The sequence below is a fragment of the Corylus avellana genome, chromosome ca11 (genome assembly GCF_901000735.1).
Source record: "Corylus avellana chromosome ca11, CavTom2PMs-1.0".
Classification (NCBI taxonomy): Eukaryota; Viridiplantae; Streptophyta; class Magnoliopsida; order Fagales; family Betulaceae; genus Corylus; species Corylus avellana.
The window spans coordinates 2,635,399-2,655,387 of record NC_081551.1 but is presented as its reverse complement, the minus strand read 5'-3'; the positions used below and the strand labels follow the sequence as shown (position 1 = coordinate 2,655,387).

The following is a 19,989-nucleotide window of genomic DNA, read 5'->3' as shown; positions in this document are numbered from 1 at the left end:
TTTAATTAGATTGTTTTAAGGTTAGACAACTTGAATCAAACTCTTTTTTTTTTTGAAGGAAAATCATTCTTATCTCATTAATAGAGGAATCAAGAGCATTAAAATTCTTACAATCACAGAACATTACGTTCTTAAAGATCCTAGCCGAAACTAAAAGATCAAAGTCGTAACTAAAAGATTACACATCAAAGACGCCAAACATCCGCTAACCTATAACAAATCTTCAGGTGGAATAACAGATCTGCGCTAGACAGACACAAACTAATGCATAGGTAGCTCTTATTCCTCGACGTTGGGATCAAAAGGACCCCATGCCGACACACATCCTCCTGAACCCGGAAGCCAGGATATCGTTCACATCCACAATCCTAGGGATCTGGACCAAAATAACAAGCGAGTAGATCAAGAGAGAGGACATGGCCTTATTACAAGCAGCAAGAAAAACAAGAAAAATACAGGAAAAATCAAAGCAATACAACTAAAAATTTAAAAATAGGAGCACACTATGCGGATGACAGCAGTCGGAAGAAAAGCCGATCGCGTGCTTGCCGGAAACCGATGCGTAGATGGCGTTGGAAGCACATCGCGATGGGGACGCGTGAAAAGACCCAGCAGAAGACAGTAAACGGCAAAGCTGGCGCGGAGGAGATCGGCGGCGCACTCAAAAAATTGGGAGGGAAGTTTGAGTGAATCCCCCATGAGCGGCACCCACAAAGTGTGCCTAAACAAACACCTAGCAAGAAAAAATAAACAAGCAAACAAAGAACAATAAGAGGGAAAAGAAAGCGAAATTCAAAAACAAATACAAAAAAGAAAAGAAACTCAGATCGGGGAAGAGAGGGAGGGAAGGAAAATGGGAAAGGGAGGGGGGAACAGATCAAGGAAAGAGAGGGGGAAAGAGAGGAGGGGGGGAGGGGGAGAAACCCCCCAAACTCTTTATTACTTGGTAAAAAAATTCATGTTAGGTTTTTCCTTTTTAAATAAAGTATCAAATCAATGTATTTAAGGTTGTTTTTGGTGCTTTTGAGCTTTTCAAATCAATAAAGTATATATATTTACCGGTTGTTTTTGCAGCTTTTCCGGCCAACAAAATAAATAAAAATTGACTTTGATGGTAATTCCTTTACTTCAATTTCCCCCTGGCCTGCCAGCAATGTTTATCATTGCCAACACTCTAAGTTCAAAGACCTAAAACCTTAGCTAGGTTGAATGAAAGAAAGAGGAAGTTTATAATTCCTCCAATATTTCTCCTCAAATGTCCATTATTTCATTGCTTGATGCCACAAAGTCAAAAGAGAAATTGCAAGCCAGAAGAAAGGCACTAAAGGGGGCTACTTTGGGAGGGTCTAGGGTCATGCAGATCACAAATAATGGACTGCATTAATGCAGATCACACCTTAGCTGGAACACAGCTAGCTTCTTGCTATATATATGCTTCCATCAAAAAATTTATATAATAAAATATGAAACAAATAAATGACGTACAGAACACAATGTTGGAGTTCTTAAAGGTTGGTTTGGTTTTGCATTTGGAAATTTAAAAAGTACTTTTACAAGTTCTTTCAAAAAAGTTCAAAACCATGTTTCACGAAAGACTTAAACTTAATTGATGAAATTTTTGAAAAGGGCTTAATTAATCCTAATTGGTCAGGGAAATCCATTGCTCCTTTGCTACGTTAAAGTAGATTGCAGAAAAAAAAAAAAAAAAAAAAAAAAAAAAAAAAAAAAAAAAAAAAAAAAAAACAGAGCAATGCTATTTAGTAAACTCTCATACTACTGTCATACAATTATGATACAATTATGATGATATGACAGTGAATTATATCAGGCATTGATTTTTATTTTTACAAGATATTGTTAATTCAAAGGTTGATATTCACTATAGTATTAGTAGTTGTATGGGTAGTATGAGAGTTTCATTTCTCTAAAAAAAAAAAAGGTGAAAAGCAAGAAAGAAAGGAGACAAATGTGGCTCATATGGGGAAGAGACCCCTTGGGCTTGGGCTGGGCTGGATGCTTTTTCGTGGATAGTGCTCAATGCTTGGCCTGGGCTCAACGCTTACCGTGGGCTTGGCTTCCTATGCTTCATTCTTTTCTTTTTTCCTGAGATTCTTGTTTTTCAAGCCATGCTTTTGAGGAACATTGGGCAAAGAGTAATTATTCATGTTCATTTATCACATTTATTTTATATTTGTTAGTGGCGTGTTTTAAATTGCTTCACAAATCACCCACTTAAAAAAAAAAAAAAAAAAAAAAAAACACTTAAAACTCACCACATCAACCAATGTTTAAAACAAGTGTGAAGATTAACATTAGTCTAAGGTAAATGGTGATTTGCTCATGAGCTTTAATTTACCTTGTCATTACAAGTTATGAGATGTGTAAATGTGAAAAAGTATAAAGAAACTACAAATTTTCTGGCAAAGTTTTTCTTAAAATTGTGTTGGATGAAGTTTTTGAAATTCAATCTATTAAACTGACATGTCTTTAGAGCATATGATTCTCACATGTATTTTTAATTCTCACACACATGTCATTAGAGCATGTGATTCTTGTATGTGAGAATCATGTGCTCTTAAGGACAAATGTCAATTTAATAAACTATATTATAAGATTTTTTCTTTTTTTCAACCAAGTTTAAAAGAAAATTTTATCCAATTTTTTTTTTATATAAGGCCCATTAGATTTTTATTTCGAAGACAACACCACTGGACTACAAGAATATGGTAGTCTAAAAACGGATTTATGAATCTTGTATCAGTGAAAATTATCAAAAGTAAATTACATTTAAAACAAATTGATCTCTAAGCTTGAATGGGAGTTGTTTTACCCCTACAACCATTTTTTTTTTTTTTAAAGTATTTTACCCCTACAACTTGCTTCTATCCAACTTTGGATCCAAGCCCACTAAATCTGATAGCTATTGGCAACAACATAATTACATAATAATAGCAGCCATACAAAAAATAAAATTGGAAAAAATAGACGAATAGTGCTATCTAATTTAATGTTAAATAGTACACTTTCATGTCGGTAGGTAGCTGTAATAGTGCCCATTAGTATTTTGGATTAATCATTGTTTAAAAAAATAAAAATAAAGGCAAAAAACATCATGGTTGTGAGTAATCCCACATTCTCAGCTCGGGATCCCACTAAGACTCAACTAGAACCCGTCCAAAAATTGCTGGGACCCGACCAAGACCTGACTCTATCGAAACTTGACCAAGACCTGGTAAGGATATCACCAAGACACAGTTAGGACACCGTCGAGACTTCACTTGGACCTTGTCGAGACTCACGGACCTGATCAGGTCACTACTCGGACTTAGTTGAGACATTTTTGTAATTTAAAGTTTAATATATATATATATATATTTTGCAATTTTTTGAAAAAAAATATTTTTCACCGAAAACATTTTTAGACGAAAAAAAGAAAGAAGCCTGAATTAAAATAATTTTTCCAAACCAATTTGTGTAAGAAATTTCTGTCCGTGTAGTGTTTAGGATTTCTCTTTATATAACCTTTGATTGACAAGAAAAATCGAGAGAAAGGAGACAGAACCTTAGATAGTGGAAGAAATGAGAAGTGGGGTTTCAGCTTCAGCTTCCCAACGCACCCTGTCTTCTCCACCATCCATACACCAAAATACCCGTTATTACTATGCATCCAGCTCTCTCGTTCCTCGTACTCTATCTTCCCCGGATCTCAAGCTCAAAGGCCTCAGATTGTCTGGAGTGGAAGGACCTCATAGAATCAGAATAGCTTGCAATAGCAGCACCAGACCTGGTGGTTCTGGCTCTGGTACAATACCCATTACTTTCCTCAAATTTTATTGCTTTTTTCTTTTTGTGGGTATTGATAGTTTGTTGTGGTGTGACGAGTTGACCTTAAAATGGTGAGTTGTTAAACTATATGAAGTGGGTTTCTTCGAAAAAGTGCTAAGATGACTTGTTTCTGTAATTGAAGATATGAGTCAACTTGATGGTTCATGTCTGTACAATAATGATATGAGATTTGCTCTTTGATTAGAAGGTTGAAATATATTGCTCTATATCTTAATTTTCAGCTTCAGGTGTTGGTTTTCTATTGGCTTTCATCCTAGATATCTTCCTTTCTTTGTATATGGGTTTGATATATTTTTCTCTCCTTAACATGTTGGTGTAATATCTTAAATGTGTTAGAATATAAATTAAATGATTAAATTTACCTTTTTATCTATCGGCTTAAACTTTTCGGATAACATACATTGTTTCCCTTCTTCTGCTGGTGTTTGAATGTGAGGGGAGGGGAGTCAATTTATGCTTCATTAAGGAGTTTGTAATCTTGTGTTTATGAAGAGATGAACATCATGAACTTTTAAGCAGGTTGACAAGGTTATGACTTTGACTATTGCTGATAAGAGATGGGAAAGCTATTAGATCAATTTGGAGGCAATGCATGGACTTTAAATGTTCAGACAAAAATTCCATGAATTGCTTTTCACGAGGAAGAAATCATGGTTTCAAGTTATGAAGCGAATGCACACCATGAAATTAGAGTTTCCCTATGGCAAGTCGGAAACTACTTAGGTCTTTTGAAGATATGTGAATGGTTAATTACAATGAATAAATTGCTTTTAGTGCTATTGTGGGTGAGGAGAGCTTGAAGTAAGTCTTGCTAGCAGTAGCAACCAGTTAGTTAGGCTTTAATATAAATTTGGACTTTAATATACCCTTAAGCTACTATTGATAAAGCATCGGTTGGTAGTGCTTCTTTCATGCAACTCTGGCATGTTTAGTTCGCAGACTAATGATACTTCCTGGACCTGTAAACTTTTTAAACAGGGATATGTAGGAATGCTGGAGAAGAATTATTGTATTGGTCCTATCTGATCTGTGCAAAGCTTGTTTGAAGAGCAGAAACTTAATTGCTTGTTAGGCATTGATTCTGAGTGCAGCTAAATTGCAAAAATAACACAATCAATGTGTCTTGAGAACATTTGTGACTTGTTGATGAGTGTAGTAACACGGAGTGTGCTACTGACTGAGAGCCTAGGTGGTTATATTTCATTAAAGTGCAGGATCTACTTCAAAATGTATCTCTTGAAACAACCAGAACATAATTTTTTTCAATGGGTTAACAAAATCCATAAATGCATCTTCATTTTTGTTTTCAGGGTCCAGGGAATTCCTCCCACCATACCCCAAATTTTCCACCAAAAACAAAAAACAAAAAACAAAAGAAAAAGTAGTTGTTGTCTCAAAGATCATCTGTTGTTCGACTCTACCACAAAATAGCTTACTTTCATGATTCGAGAAACTTTATCTCTGATTGGGAACAACCATTAGGATGTCCTGGATAAGATTTGGCAATAGAACCTGCTGGGACCATGAAAGTGTTTGTCATCCTTGGGTCCTTCTAGCTTCTGTGTTTTTTTATTTTTTCTCCTCCTGCTTTCTCATTTTTGATGGAGGAATCAGCTCAACTGTGTAAATCCACACATGGAAAGCAATAACGAGAAAGAAATTCTCAGAATTAATAAATTGGGATGTCTTGCCAAGAAATGGATTTGCATGGGCCCTACGAGTCTAGGACCATCTCTATATTCGTGCTTTCTCTAACAAGACTGGGTACTTTTTTAGTAGATTTTGATGATATGACCACTTTATATCTATTGTAACTCTTCTTTTTAAATTTCTTCATCCATCATTATGTAGTAATTGGAAGAAAGAAGGAAACTTAGATTAATTGAAAGAACTTTTCTTTGCTAAGAAATGATGTTGATCTTTTATACAACATTTATAGTGTACAATATCACTTCTTTTGTTGTCTTTTGAAAACAATTGAGGTACTGAATATTGTAGGTGATGGTGACAGCAAGAGTGTTCTGGATGCATTTTTCTTGGGAAAAGCTCTGGCAGAAGCCCTAAATGAACGCATTGAGTCGACAGTGGGAGAGTTTTTGAGTGCCATTGGTAGGCTGCAAGCCGAGCAACAAAAGCAAGTACAGGACTTCCAGGTAATGAGCAATTCAAGTAGCAATAGGTCCACATTAGAATCATTACTTATTTTAAGCTACATTCTGTGTTCTTTTATTTTCTTTGTTTTATCGATTAGCTTCATTACAGTTCAAATCTATTGGAAAAATCACATATGGCTTCTTTTCTATTGTAGACAAGTAAAATCATGTAATAATTCTATTAAACGTATTGTATCTCTGAGAAAAGAAAAACACTTTGCCTCCAATTGCACCCATCTCTTGGACAAAGCTACATAGTATGACGATCACAATACTGGTATTTGGGCAGCTACCTGTATTTTAAGCTTGATTACGAAAAATAGCATATAAAAGTGATGAAATAATCCAATTTTAGTCATTATGAATTGTGACAAACTCGGATGTCTTAAAACATTCAGTCTCATTCTTGTGCTACAAAAATGGGATTTTGCAATACCGTCTCTATTATCTACTTTTCCAAATCTAATGGAACTGTATTTGTAAATCTAATGTTATAACTTTGCCAAAACTATGATTTTTTTTCCTCCTCTTTGATTGAAACTCAAAATGATCTTGAAGTTTAGTTTCAATTTGGACGGAAAACAAAGTCAACAGATTTCGACAAGAATGACTGAATCTACATCGACAAATTTACGAAGGTTCTGCTCGATGTGTTGTGAACTTTTAGTAGGGGATTGAAGAATGGGGAAATTCTTTTATGGTTGTGGAATAGACTCCCATACGTGGGAAAATTCTTTTATGGTTGTCGAATAGAATAGACTCTCATTTGCCATATGCCCCAACACATGAAAAATTTAATTAAAATGGGAGGTGAATTATGGAAACAAGGTTTGAACTAGACCTCATATTGCTGTATGTTTTATTCATTTATTATATGCAGGAAGACGTGTTGGAAAGAGCCAAAAGAGCAAAGGAGAGAGCAGCGCGTGAGGCCATGGAGGCACAAGGACTCATTTCAAAGTCTACTACAGAACGTACAACACCAGCCACTAATCATGCTAATTCAGTTACTTCATCCTCCACGACCAGTGCTGCCGCTTCCGCAAGTCCATCCTCACTGTCCAGTACGACTACCCCGACCCCCACAGCCCTGTCAGAAGCAGATGCTGCCAACAAGGAAGAACCTGTTTTAGGGGTGTCAAATGATGACTAAGTTATGGGGTGTAGCCTGTTGTGAAATCTGATACAATGAATATGTCCTGTGGCTCACCCCGTTTAATAAGTTAGTTATTATAGTACCTTATAGCAATGTGTTTTTTCTATTTCTCATTTATGTCAGATCTATACAAATAGAAGCCTAATACACAAACTTTGTGGACTTAATTCTGCCAATAATTTCAATTACATATCCTCCCTTTCTCTCTTAGGAAGTCGCAATTATATGCACACACACTGAGACAGATAGAAGGTAAATGGGGATTAGAACCCAACACCACCCCCACCACCAAAAAAAAAAAGAGAAAAGAAAAAGGAAAAAACTTATTTGAAGTAAGAATATGAATGTTAAAATAGTGATTAAATAATAACATTGATCAATTTTTATCAGCTTAAATTTTTTAGATTAGTAGTGATACAAGTCAAACAAGGGTCATCTTATGAGCCTATAATCATTCACAGATAGATCACTTGCACACCCCTTCAGTTGAATAATCTATTGCATTTTCAAAGTAAATGGTTGAGAGATTAATTTCATTCTAAATGAAGAACATCATTCTTATCGACTTAAGTTTTTGTAAGGCTGGTAATTTTTGACATGACTCATGAACCCAATATAAAATTAGTAGATTAAAGTTTAGGGGTTTGGCTCATTTAATAAAATGGATTAGATTGAGATTGAACTATATTGTCTTATACCAATGTCTCAACACGACTTGAATTTGACAAAAGATGACAATTTTTGACATAACACGCAAACCCAACATGAACCAAATAGAAAATTAGTGGATTATGGTTGATGGGTCTAACCCATTTAATTAAATGAGTTAAGTTAAAACTAACATATATAGTCTTATATCTATACCTCAACACGATTCAAACCTGACACGCGAACATGAATTGTCACCTCTAAATTTTTAGGATGTATTAAAGCAAAGGTCTTAAATTTGAACCATGTCTTCGTAATTCACTCTTATTTCAATTAGCTTAAACTTTTTTAGATAATTAGTGATTTAACATCATTTTTTGTTGACCAGTTTAGCCAAAGAAAACTTCTAATCCTATTAAAGATAAGCCCTCCCCCCTGTTTTTTTTTTTGGCATTAAGGATAAGCCCTCCCCTAATCTCACGCAATTATGAAAATGACCCAAGTAAAAAAATAATTTTAGTATGTATCCAAACACAAAGACTACGTACGCAGATACAAACCAATTAATTAACATCATCATTATAAAATATTTTCCCACATGCCATTGTTTCGGGGAAGATCTGAATAAGACATTAGATTAGCATTGTTGGTTGTAAAGGTACATCTCTTTCTTTTTTGACAGCTTAATAAACGATGGAATTTTTGCATAAATCTTGACCTTTTGTGCAACAAATTCTGGCACCACTTCACAAAATCATGTGCAAATCCTACGATTAACACAAAGAATTCAATTACCAAAGCTGTCATATTCTACTTTCATTTCAATCTACCCTTGCCCTTGATGGAATTTGCACAAAAATCCTTTTTATTTTTTATTTTTTATTTATTTTATTTATAATTTTTTTAATTCAGTCTATTAAATTGACACGGGTTTAAAATACATGTAATTCTCGCACGCATTTTTTATGGTACATGTTATGTGATTCTTACATGCATGGCTAAAAATACATGTGTTCTCGGATGCTTGCATTTTGGACAAATATTGTTAGAATATAAATTAAATGAATAAATTTATCCATTCTTAACGGCTTAAGCTTTCGGGATAAATGTTGATTTAACATGGTATCATAGCAGAAATTATGCATTTGAACTCTAACTTTCCAATTCAATTAAAAATATTTCAATTCAATTCTAATTTAACTCATTAGTTTATTAGATGATCCTTAGATTGAATGCGAAGAAATAGCTTTAAAAGGAAAACTTTGTCATTAAGTTTAAGAATCTGTCAAGAACGTTGTTGCTCGAAATTAATTCTTCATTAAAGTGCATCATGGTTGGTAGAATATCACTGCTCATGAGTATTCATTAAAATGGTGGCTTTTTTTTTTTTACACTAACTGGATTAGTTATGCAATTAAGGGCTCGTTTCATTTTTATGGGAATAACTATTCTCAGGAATAGACTCTTATCAAACATTGAATGACTATTCTACAAATTAAACGTGCCCTTAGTATCATTTTCTTTTTGAAATCCAAGTTTATCTAAACGAATATGAACTTACTTAAAACTATTGCAATAACAAAGTGTTCTTCTTATATACTCGGCCACAATGAGCTTAAGATAACATAACAATAACAAGAATGAAAACTAACTAACTAACTTCAACTAATTCACTAAAACAGAATTTACAACTGAAATAGTTAGTTAACATGTATACGTGTATAGCAACTCTGCATGCCTTTGTAAATCAGACTAAAAAATAAGCACGTGACATGCGGGTGCTCATTTTTACCTTAAATAATGAAAATACTCTTCAAGTAAAAAAAAAAAAATTACAAAAGAGAGAAAGGAGAGAAGATGAGTGGTGGTCGAATCATCCCATCACTTGAGGGGTAGGGGTAGCCATCTCGGGCAACCCCAAGAGATGGATTAGCCACACCATAAGTAAATATATTTTTTAAAATGAGGGTCCTATCGTCATTTCACGTTAAAAATGAAGCGTTCATGTTACATGCTCATTTTTTCCGTCTAACAAGTGCCAAGTGTTATATCTTATAATTTTTTTTTTAATATTTTATCAGTCATTTATTATCATTTTACTAATTTTTAGAAATAAAAAAATACTGAATGATACTTGTCATTTATTGAAAGAATATTTTAGGCAACAATTAATAGTTAAAAGGAGATTATCTTAGCGGCAGTTTAAGAGGACAAAGTATAAATGAGCTGTAGATGAAGAAGATTAAATTTAATTAACCAAATAATTAAAAATTAAAATAATAATAATAATAATAATAAAAAAAACTGAATTCAAATAGCAGACAGGAAGACTGTTCGGCTGCATGAGATTGCGTGGCATTTCGGTTATTTCATGAATTGGTGGGTCAGCTGCACCGGCACGGGCTCAAAAGGACACAAAATTACGCTACCATTCTTTCTCTCTCTTCGCTCTCTCTCTCTTCGCATCTAAGCAAACAAAAGAGAAAGAAAGCAGAACCAGAAAAACATTCGCAGATCGAGTATATTTCTCTTTCGCTCTGCTAGGGTTAGGGTTGAGGTTATCGAATCGGCGATGGGCCAGCAATCGTTGATCTACAGCTTTGTGGCGAGAGGGACGGTGATCCTGGCCGAGTTCACGGAGTTTACCGGAAATTTCACGAGCATAGCGGCCCAGTGCCTCCAGAAACTCCCGGCCTCCAACAACAGGTTCACCTACAACTGCGACGGCCACACCTTCAATTACCTCGTCGACAACGGCTTCAGTATTTTCCTTCTCTTTTCCGATCCTCTGATCTGCTCTTTCTTCATCTCGTTCTTTCATTTCCCTGCTTTTTGATCGATGTCAATGCTTTTTTTGTTTTGTTTGTTTTGAATTCCTTGTGATCTCTACGTTTGACTTTCGTAATAGCCGTGGAATCTGTTTGGTTGCCGAGAAAACTTTGGGGGAAATGAAACTTTTTGAGTGTTGTGGAGTTCGTTGGTTTGGTTCCCTTTTACATCTCGACTTATTGGGATAAATAATCAAGTTTAGAACTTTTAAGAGGCTCAGCTCAAGATTTCTTTCTTTCTTTCTTTTTTTTTTTTTTTGAGAAAAAAAAAAAGAAAATCGGTATTCATTCTAATTTTTATGTTTTCTAATCCATTGTTGATAAATTCGATCTTCCTTTCAAAACCTATAGGTTGGGCATAACAATATATACATATTTATTTTCTTTTGTAATCATGCTATGTTTGTTTGATCATCGTGAAAATGTTATGCCTTTCAGTTTCTCTTGTGCAAAGATACTCGTGTTTTAGTGAGAAGGGTTCATAGTTTCACCTCCCCAAGCCCCTTCTTTTCAATTTGCTAAAAAACGGATGCAGGGTAAGGACAACCATAGTTTTACAATAAGTTAATGCTTAAGTTTAAGATATGTGAAAAATGAAAAGGGAAGTAACTTTATCTTAAGGGATTGGTTAGACAGTAATATCTCATTCTGTAATGTTGAATATTCAAAATATTTGTTTTTGTTTTTGCTCACTCGTGTTGTTGCATCCGCATCAATATCAGTGGAACTAACTTTATCTTCTGAATATTGCAAGCTTACTGTGTGGTTGCGGTTGAGTCTGTTGGGCGACAGATTCCAATTGCCTACCTTGAGCGTGTCAAGGAGGATTTTACCAAGAGATATGGTGGAGGAAAAGCTGCAACAGCAGTTGCCAATAGCCTCAACAAGGAGTTTGGGTAATCTTTTCTTCTCTCTCTCTCTCTCTCTCTTCTTTTTTTTTTTTTTTTCCTTTTAATGTATGTTTTATATGCTGTGAAATGGGAAGTTATTTTGTTATCATAAATTACTTTTAATGCCAAAAATTTGGTCCTGATGATGTAGACCCAAATTGAAGGAGCAGATGCAGTATTGTGTAGATCATCCAGAGGAGATCAGCAAGCTGGCTAAAGTAAAGGCACAGGTTTCAGAAGTCAAAGGGGTTATGATGGAAAATATTGAGAAGGTTGGAAAATGTTGCTATCTCTTCTATTTACTGGTTGCAAATATTTTCTTCTCTTTTTGTCAAATCTTTCGTCTGTGAGACTTGAGACTTTTCTGTGTAGGTTCTTGACCGTGGAGAGAAGATTGAGTTGCTTGTGGATAAAACAGAGAACCTTCGTTCTCAGGTGAGCAAATGCATATGTTTTTATTTTTTAAACCTCCCAATGCTAGACGGATAGTGCTATTTAAATTCTAAAAACAAATGGGAATGACTTATAGATGGGTTAGCCTGTTTGGCAAATTGGTTTCTGTTTTTGTTTTTGAGAATTATTTTCGAAAACAAAGCAGAAAGCCGTTTTTTGTTGTTTTTTCGTTAAAGAAAGCATTTGGCAAACTGTTTTTGAAAACAGTTTCTGAAAACAGAAAGCAGTAGTTAAGACGTTTGGACAACTGTTTTGAAAATAGTTTCCACTTAAAAAGAAAGTTTGGTCTGGAACTCTGTAACGTCCACATTGATACCTCCATCAAATCTTAATGAGGTCAAGGATGATATGATTTGAGATATCAATCAGTTGGCCTCTCAAATATCAAGAGATCTCCGCAAAATGTCATAAATAGCTTCATTGTCTAAGAGCAGACACATCTGTGTGTTCAAGAAGGGCAGTTGGTTCCAAGTACTTTTTCAATCAGAACAAGAGCAGAGAACAGAGCATAGAGACACTACAACTTCAGTTGCAACTTTCCTCTATCCCCGCATTTCTGTTCTTACCACCACCAGAACCAATTGACAAACAGCGTGGGTGTGGGTTTGATGGGGTTGGGGTTGGGATTTGGGAGAGTGGGCGTGGGGTTCAGTGGTTGAATGTGCAGACGACCTTCTGAGAGAGATTGATGGAGGACATGATGTTGGGCACGAAGGAATGGAGAGAAGTCGAAAGGTTGAGGTGGGTATGCCATGCTGGGACTCCATGCGAGCTTGGAGCTGTTGATGGTTCTTTGTCTTTGACTATGGCACTGAGAAATGTTCACACTTTGGATGCAGTGGACGAAGGAGAAAAAGAAGGGTGAAAAATTAACTCATTGTGAAGTCTCAAACCAGTGATCTGAGACTTCACCTTTTAGTCTGCACTTAAGTTGGAGCCGCATATTTTCTTAAAACAAGAAAACTGTTTTTGTAAACAACTTACGGTTGTTTCCATATTTTGTGTTTTTCCTTGTTTTTGTTTTTAAAACAACTATCCAAACACCTGAATTGAAAATGAAACATGTTTTGCTGTTTTGAAAACAGGTTTTCTGTTTTCAAAACAGCAACCAAACAGGTTTCTGGTTTGCCAGTGTGGTTTCATTGGTTCAAGATCTTAAGTTCTTAACATATAGTTGATAGAAAGAACAATATAAGATGAGATCTGTTTGGTGAAATTTATAAAAATGTTGTGCGAATGCTCAAGATAATAAGGTAATGATGCGATTTCTTATTTTAGATCCGTATATCAATGCTTTTATCTAAGCTACAAAAATTTCCCTGTAATTCACATGGTAAGTATATGTCGAGTTGGAGTACCTAAAACATAAATACTGAACTTTTAAACGTGGCCTAAAGAAATTTCTTTCTTCAAGTAACAGTAGTAACTCTTCAAAAGCGGACTTCAAGGTTGGGCGTGGTTTTATTTTCTTCAACCTTGGGATCTATCGATATTGAATTGCATTGATACATTTTCAGCATATGACATTGACTTAATTTTCTATCGGCTTGTATTTTTTCCAATTTACTTGCGAGGTAATATGAGTGCCCATTTGTATGGTGTTGCAGGCACAAGATTTCAGGCAGCAAGGAACCAAGATGCGGAGAAAGATGTGGTTGCAGAACATGAAGATAAAGCTGATAGTTCTTGGTATCATAATCGCCCTGATTCTCATCATAGTTCTATCTGTTTGCGGCGGTTTCAAATGCGGTAACTAGGGGGAATGATGCTTTACAATTTTATTAGTGCTGGTTTACCTATAGCGTTTTTGGTCACACGGTCCACTTTCCTACTATATATTACAAGATGTCGCATGTATAGTTTGTATCCTTGAATTCTTTGGAGACTAATCTGCTGCATGATGTGTGTTAAGCTTGTCATTCATCTGTTACTTGACACTATTGGTTGAGGAGCATCATTTTTAGTGTTGAGGTTGAAGCAAACCACTGGCTTTTCCATCTTATGCCTGTTTTAAGTATTTCAAAATATGAATTATAGCTTATAATGTCATAGTTTCATGCCTAGTTTTCATCACAGATGTGCATGTGACACCAGTCAATTGTGATTCCTTTGGCGTGGATCTAGTTTTCCTCAAAATTTGTAGTTACAACACATTAAATATTTAACTGAAATAGAGGTTAATTATGGAGTCGAGGTTTGAATTAAGAGATTTGTTGTTTTAAGTTGATAAAGCTAATAACTGCCCTTTGAATGATTACCTTTTTAATTATGAGGATAGACACGTTTCATGATGATGTAGGAAATGCACCATTTTGGTATTAGAGCATAATCCAACGTGAAGATTGGTAGAAAACTCAAAAACAGATGATCTTAAGGAAATTGACGTTTCCCGTAAATGAAGTCTCGAGTATTCCTTGTGTTGCCTGACTTCTTACATATGTATGAGTACCCTATTGTCAATTTTTTTTTTTCAAAGTTTACAATTAATAAAAATAACCCTAGTTTCCATGTTCAAGGTAGAGAAAAGAACCATTAAATAGCTCTTTTAATGGTGTCTTACAGGATTTAGAAGTCAGATATACCTAACATGAAAGAATCTATTATTGATGCACCTGTAAAGAAATAGCTCCCCATAAGAAAAATAAACAAAAGAGTCCTTTGACAATTAGACAAAGGTATGCAGCTGTGCGCAATGTTGAGTAGAAGATTGAACCCATCAGTTTCATATATTCATTTCCAAGTTGTCTATCAGTCTGACCTTCCCAAACCAGGCAGCAATGCAGAACACAACAGGGCTCTGAATCTCTTCCACTGCCTCCAAAGTCTCTTGGTCTACAATCTGATAGCAAAAGGCATATGTTATTTAAACTTCAAAACAGTCTGTTCGGAGATACGGGTTCCAAATCTGCACAAGCTCCATTATTAAGTAATGGCTAAAATGTGGTTAAAACAAATAGGGGTGTAACTTCACTTTTAGACTCCTGAATTACCACGCGATTTGACAAGTCCTCAAAATTTCAAAACTTCTCAATTTGAACCCCCTAAACTCTCAATTACAGTCAATTTGAACCTTCCGTTAGATTTTAAATGAGACAATGACGTTTATACCCTCAATTTTTTTATGAAATTTCAAATTTACCCTTAATTCCATAAATTTTTTTTTTTTTTTTTTTATTTAAAAAAAGACCGAAAATCAAAGATATTTTGGTCTTTTTAGGTATTGCCGTTAGAAGTTAACGGTTAAATCTGACGGAAGGGTTCAAATTGATTGCAATTGAAAGTTCAGAAGTTCAAATTAAGAGGTTTTGAAGTTTGGGAAGCTAGTCAAATCGCGTGATAATTCAGGGGTTTAAAGTGAAGTTACCCCAACAAATAATTTATACTACCTAGGTAGAGGTAAATATTCGCCTCATAAAAGGTTGGACACTTGAAAGAACGGTCTTGAAATCAACATAATCAACCACAAAAGATCTCTACAATTAAGATGTCACCGATGTGTGATTCTCTTTCTTTAGCAGATGTTGCAGAAATTTGCAGTCCCAAATTCAAAAACCTACTGAAATAACAAGCTAAGGTGGATTTGATACTACTACACATATTACAGCATAGAAAGTTAAAAGTCCTCTTCAAAACCTCAATCAAAATTCTTGATTTGGCAGAGAAGGACAAAATGAATCACTCATCTATGACTTGTTTTCATTATATTTGCATCAAATTGATCAAATTACCACCCCTATACTGCAACAACCTCAACTTATACCAGCTACGTACCAACTAAATCCCCAAAATACCTTGAAGAATCGAACCATTTATTATTGCCAAGGATAAATCAATGACAAACATAGAGTAAACTGATGACAAATATTTGATCAAACTAGCAGCATTGGCGTTTGTTCATACAAGGATCAGAGCAGTTTTAACATCAGCATAAAAGTTTAGTTTGCATGCATGTACTTTGAAAAGGAAAAATAGCTATTTATTACATCTCAAGTTCTAATTTGGATGTAAAAATAAAAAATAAAGAGACGAAGGTAAGGAAGATGTTTTAGGGCTCACCTCAGCATAATCAATTCTTCCACCAGCGCTATTTACTGCTTGGACGACCGAGTTTCTTAACTCCCTACAATTTATTTGACCATTTTCTGCAGCAGATTTTGCTCTTGACAATGACCTGTTGATAGACAATGCCTGGAGAATAAACAGGAAGAAAACGTTGCACAATGATATACAAAAAATATGTTTTTCAGAAAAGTAGTTAATGGAAAATAATGATTAAAAAGTAATTTAGAGACTTTAAATAAGACACAGGTATTGGAATTTTTTTAAAATTGTTATGAAGTAATGGAAATATTATCGAAAAATGTAAAAGACACAACCCAAGTTCACATGAAAAATACAAGAGACACACCCTAGTTAGAAAGAGAAAAATGTCAAGAAAGTCATGACAACTAAGCAAATTAAAATCAAAAGCAGTTGTCCACTAGTAGAGAGTTTTGAAAAAGAAATACTTTAGTTCTACCACCATTCTCTCGAGGTCTTCACAACTTCTATCAAATCTTTTCCTCCGAAGACAATACAAAAGGCAAGACTGCATAACCCTCTCTAACAAGCGAGAGAAGGTTTACTACTCTTCTAGGTATAACCCAAGTTAACTAAATACAGCTGAAAATAGCACTCCATAAAGCACTAACAATCTCACAATAGAGTAGAAGATAATCCACAGACTTCCCACTCTTTTTACACATACAACACTAGTCAATCATAATGACATGTTTGTTTTCTTAGATTATCCATGGTGAGATTTTCCCTAAGACGGATGTCCAAGCAAAAAACATTGCTCTCAAGGAGACCTTATTCCACCAAATACTCTTCCAAGGGAAGAGAGTGCTATCATGAGGTAGTACAAGGATGTTACAAAAAGAACTAAGGTTGAACATCCCTCTCTTGGAGGGAGCCGAACGAAGCTTGTCTTCGCCTCTCTGTCTCAATCTAAAGAAGCACAACAAATTAAAAAATTAAGCAAAGACATCCACTTCCCAATTGTGAGCAACTTTGATAAAGCTTACATTTCACTAACGGAAATTACTAGAAAACCCAATTAATCTATTACAGAAGCATCCTTAATGCAAGCAATACTATACAAATATGAGAAAGCTTCTTTAAGGGTTGATCCCCATACCACATGTTATTACAAAATCTAATCTTGAAACCATCTCCCACCTCAAATCTGGTATAACTAGAAAACTCCTCCAACCTCTCTTGATACTTTTCCATAACCCCACTCCATATGACCCATGCACCTCAGTTGAACACCACCCACCCCATGTGCTGCCATATTTAGAATCCACTTCGACTCTCCACAAGGCCTCTCTCTATGTCACTTTTCCAAAAGAGCATGGTTGAACAACAAGAAGTTTTAGAACCCCAACCCTCTCTCATAAGTCGGAAAACAAACCTTGGGCCACCTAACTGGGTGATGAAATTTGAACTCTTCACCTAGCCCACCCCATAAAAAGTCCCAATGTAACTTCTCTATGCGATTGGTAACATCAGTAGGAAGGGGAAAAAGAAACATGAAATACTTACGCAAATTGGATAAAGTGCTCTTGATCAAGGTAATCCTTCCACCCTTAGACAAGTACATCATTTTCCAGCCAATTAAATGGCGCTCGATCTTCTCAATAACACAATCCAAACTAGACTTGGCTTTAAAAAGCTCCCAACGAAAGACAAAGACGAAACCCCGCAGCCTAGAACATTGGCTAGCCCATTAACATTATTGACATTACCCACAAGAACAAATTCTAACTTGGACAGATTAATTTTCAAACCGGATACAACTTTAAAGTTTAAGAATAAGTTACATAGATAGCCTAGGTGGTCTGGATTTACCCTGCAAAATATCAATGTATCATCCGCAAACAGAAGGTTTCATGTGAAGCGCACCAATGTTCCTAGACTCCACATAAAAGCCTGAAAGAAAGCCTCCATGAAATCCAAGTTCTGTCCCAACCTAATGTGCCGGCGGCGAAAGAGGCGAAAGAGAGAGAGAAGTGGAGAATAAAACTAGGAATGCATTAAAACAGTTTCTTAATGGAAACAAAGTATCTATATGCATAATTAGAAGTATAGATTCACGAGAATTTGAAAAGTAAAAGGAATAACTAGTAGTAAGAGAACCTTTTCCCTCTCTTCAGGTGATAGGTGCACATTGCGTGAACTCATTGCGAGGCCATCATTATCACGTACTATATCAGAACCTACCACTTCTATGGAAAAATCAAGATCTCGAACCTGTAAGAATTCAACCAGACAATGAACAATAAGCAGCGCTGTCGGACCTACTATAGATCGCAAAGTACATAATTTTATTAATATCTAGCAAATTCTCCGTGGAGCAACTACATTAGAAATGAAACAAGACCAAATTAAGGGCTATGGGATCAGTACAACCCAGAACCAAAACTCAATTGTTCAAGCTCAGAACTGAACCAACACTAAATTTTCCAACCTGAGAGCTTAACCATTTGATTAAAATTTTTAGAAAGCAAGCCAGAGAAATGCTGTTCAAAAGAAAGATTAAAATGAAATATGTCAAGCATAACATATATTGCTAAGATTCAATGACAAATTTCATTAAAACTTAATGCTGTGAAGCTCTTCCACTTTCATGCTTTCAAGTCCCTTATTATCTTAAAAAGTTCTACATTCCCAAGAACTAAGACTGGAGATACTGAAACAGTAGAAGGCTCCGTCTCTTCACAAAGCAAGTACTACTAGATAACTGTCAAAATAAGGTAAGTATAGTCATCATTCCAACATAAGAATACCATTTTCCTTTTCTTTCTCTCATTCTTCCCAAAATTCAAACAAGAATTTGAGGGTTCTTTCAAAACTCACCATCCGCTGAATAATTCGCCACTGCTGATAATCCTTCTTCCCGAACATGGCAACATCAGGCTCCACTATATTAAACAACTTAGTGACAATAGTGGCAACCCCTCTAAAGAACACAGGCCTGCTGTTTCCACACATACCCTTTTCCAATCTCTCAACCCTTACCCATGTTTCATGCCCCAACCCCCTCTCCTCCACACAGGACACCACCCCTTTCCTCTCTGGCTCACCACCACCAGAATTCTCACAATTACTACTATTATTGTTTACACCAGTGGGTTTACTTTTTGCATAGTCATAAAGATTGTAGGGGTGGAAAACAGCATCAACACCACCGGGAACAGCCATGAGCTTTTGGATATCACCATGAAAGTCAGATGGGTATGTGGAAAGGTCCTCAGTGGGAGAGAACTGACCTGGGTTCACATAGATTGACACGACTATGAGGTTGGTGTGCTTGTGGGCTTCTTTGATGAGTGATATGTGGCCCTCATGGAGGTACCCCATGGTTGGTACCAAGCCAATGGTCTTGCCTTGAGACCTCATGGCCCTTGACCATTTCCTCATCTGGTTTTTGTCTGTTATTATCTCTGGCTCCTTGCCTGCCATTGGGAATTGGGGTTAGGGTTCCTTTTTCAAAGAGTGGGATTTCTGGGTCTTTTGGATTGGGTCGATTCTTGAAATTCTGCAGCCAAAGAGGTGGGAATTGATAGTTGGTAGTTAAGAGTTTCGTATGCTTCACGTTTCTGTAGATGACTATGAAAGGTCCCGGAGTTCAAAAGGGATTTGTCAAGTGAGAAATGAAGTGCATGCGGCGGCTTGGTTGAAGTCGCATCCCGTCTGCTGACCAGAATGCTATTGCTATCGGCGTCGTAGAACTTATTCAGAAATGGATCGTCTTCCTTAAAAAAATTGGGATTAAATCGTCATTATGTTTTTTTTTTTTTTTTTTTAAACCGATTCCTCTTTCATTCAAATATTTGTTTCGTTTATTCGTTAGTATATGTAACATTTTTTTTATTAATTATTTTAGTACATAACTCTTGACAAAAGTTCTAATATTTCTCTTTTTTAAAAAGTAATGGTAAATATCACTATTTTATCTTATAAATATTTTT

The 19,989-nt window shown here is 35.6% G+C and overlaps 3 protein-coding genes across 4 annotated transcripts; 2 read left to right on the top strand and 1 right to left on the bottom strand.

Moving 5' to 3' along the window:
* Window positions 1–3,520: 3,520 nt before the first annotated feature.
* Window positions 3,521–7,339, top strand: LOC132165853 (uncharacterized protein At4g13200, chloroplastic). The gene is made up of 3 exons (XM_059576544.1): window positions 3,521–3,802; window positions 5,845–5,999; window positions 6,880–7,339. Exons 1-3 carry the CDS (start codon window positions 3,580–3,582, stop codon window positions 7,150–7,152), a joined length of 651 nt encoding a protein of 216 aa, XP_059432527.1. The 5' UTR covers window positions 3,521–3,579; the 3' UTR covers window positions 7,153–7,339.
* Window positions 7,340–10,212: 2,873 nt separating this feature from the next.
* On the top strand, window positions 10,213–13,974 carry LOC132165917 (vesicle-associated membrane protein 722). Its single transcript, XM_059576631.1, has 5 exons — window positions 10,213–10,565; window positions 11,386–11,527; window positions 11,673–11,793; window positions 11,894–11,956; window positions 13,582–13,974. The coding sequence occupies exons 1-5, from the start codon at window positions 10,376–10,378 to the stop codon at window positions 13,729–13,731; spliced, it is 666 nt and encodes a 221-aa protein (XP_059432614.1). The 5' UTR covers window positions 10,213–10,375; the 3' UTR covers window positions 13,732–13,974.
* A 517-nt stretch (window positions 13,975–14,491) lies between these two features.
* LOC132164892 (pantoate--beta-alanine ligase-like) lies at window positions 14,492–19,757 on the bottom strand. Of its 2 annotated transcripts, XM_059575403.1 has the most exons (4): window positions 18,875–19,754; window positions 18,155–18,268; window positions 16,031–16,162; window positions 14,492–14,813 (listed from the first exon to the last, which is right to left on the bottom strand). In XM_059575403.1, exons 1-4 carry the CDS (start codon window positions 19,478–19,480, stop codon window positions 14,697–14,699), a joined length of 969 nt encoding a protein of 322 aa, XP_059431386.1. In that variant the 5' UTR covers window positions 19,481–19,754; the 3' UTR covers window positions 14,492–14,696. The 2 variants fall into 2 exon arrangements, with proteins under 2 accessions (XP_059431386.1, XP_059431387.1); XM_059575404.1 differs by lacking the exons at window positions 14,492–14,813; window positions 16,031–16,162 and adding an exon at window positions 16,170–17,987 and having other exon boundaries at window positions 18,875–19,757.
* Window positions 19,758–19,989: the final 232 nt, after the last annotated feature.

Coding starts and splice junctions, on each gene's coding strand:
- LOC132165853 (XM_059576544.1), top strand. CDS start 3,580: ATGAGAAGTGGGGTTTCAGCTTCAGCTTCCCAACGCACCCTGTCTTCT. Junction 3,803..5,844: donor ACCTGGTGGTTCTGGCTCTG/GTACAATACCCA, acceptor TGAATATTGTAG/GTGATGGTGACAGCAAGAGT. Junction 6,000..6,879: donor AGCAAGTACAGGACTTCCAG/GTAATGAGCAAT, acceptor TATTATATGCAG/GAAGACGTGTTGGAAAGAGC.
- LOC132165917 (XM_059576631.1), top strand. CDS start 10,376: ATGGGCCAGCAATCGTTGATCTACAGCTTTGTGGCGAGAGGGACGGTG. Junction 10,566..11,385: donor CCTCGTCGACAACGGCTTCA/GTATTTTCCTTC, acceptor GAATATTGCAAG/CTTACTGTGTGGTTGCGGTT. Junction 11,528..11,672: donor AGCCTCAACAAGGAGTTTGG/GTAATCTTTTCT, acceptor CTGATGATGTAG/ACCCAAATTGAAGGAGCAGA.
- LOC132164892 (XM_059575403.1), bottom strand. CDS start 19,480: ATGGCAGGCAAGGAGCCAGAGATAATAACAGACAAAAACCAGATGAGG. Junction 18,269..18,874: donor GGCGAATTATTCAGCGGATG/GTGAGTTTTGAA, acceptor GAATTCTTACAG/GTTCGAGATCTTGATTTTTC. Junction 14,814..16,030: donor GAAGAATTGATTATGCTGAG/GTGAGCCCTAAA, acceptor TTTTGCTATCAG/ATTGTAGACCAAGAGACTTT.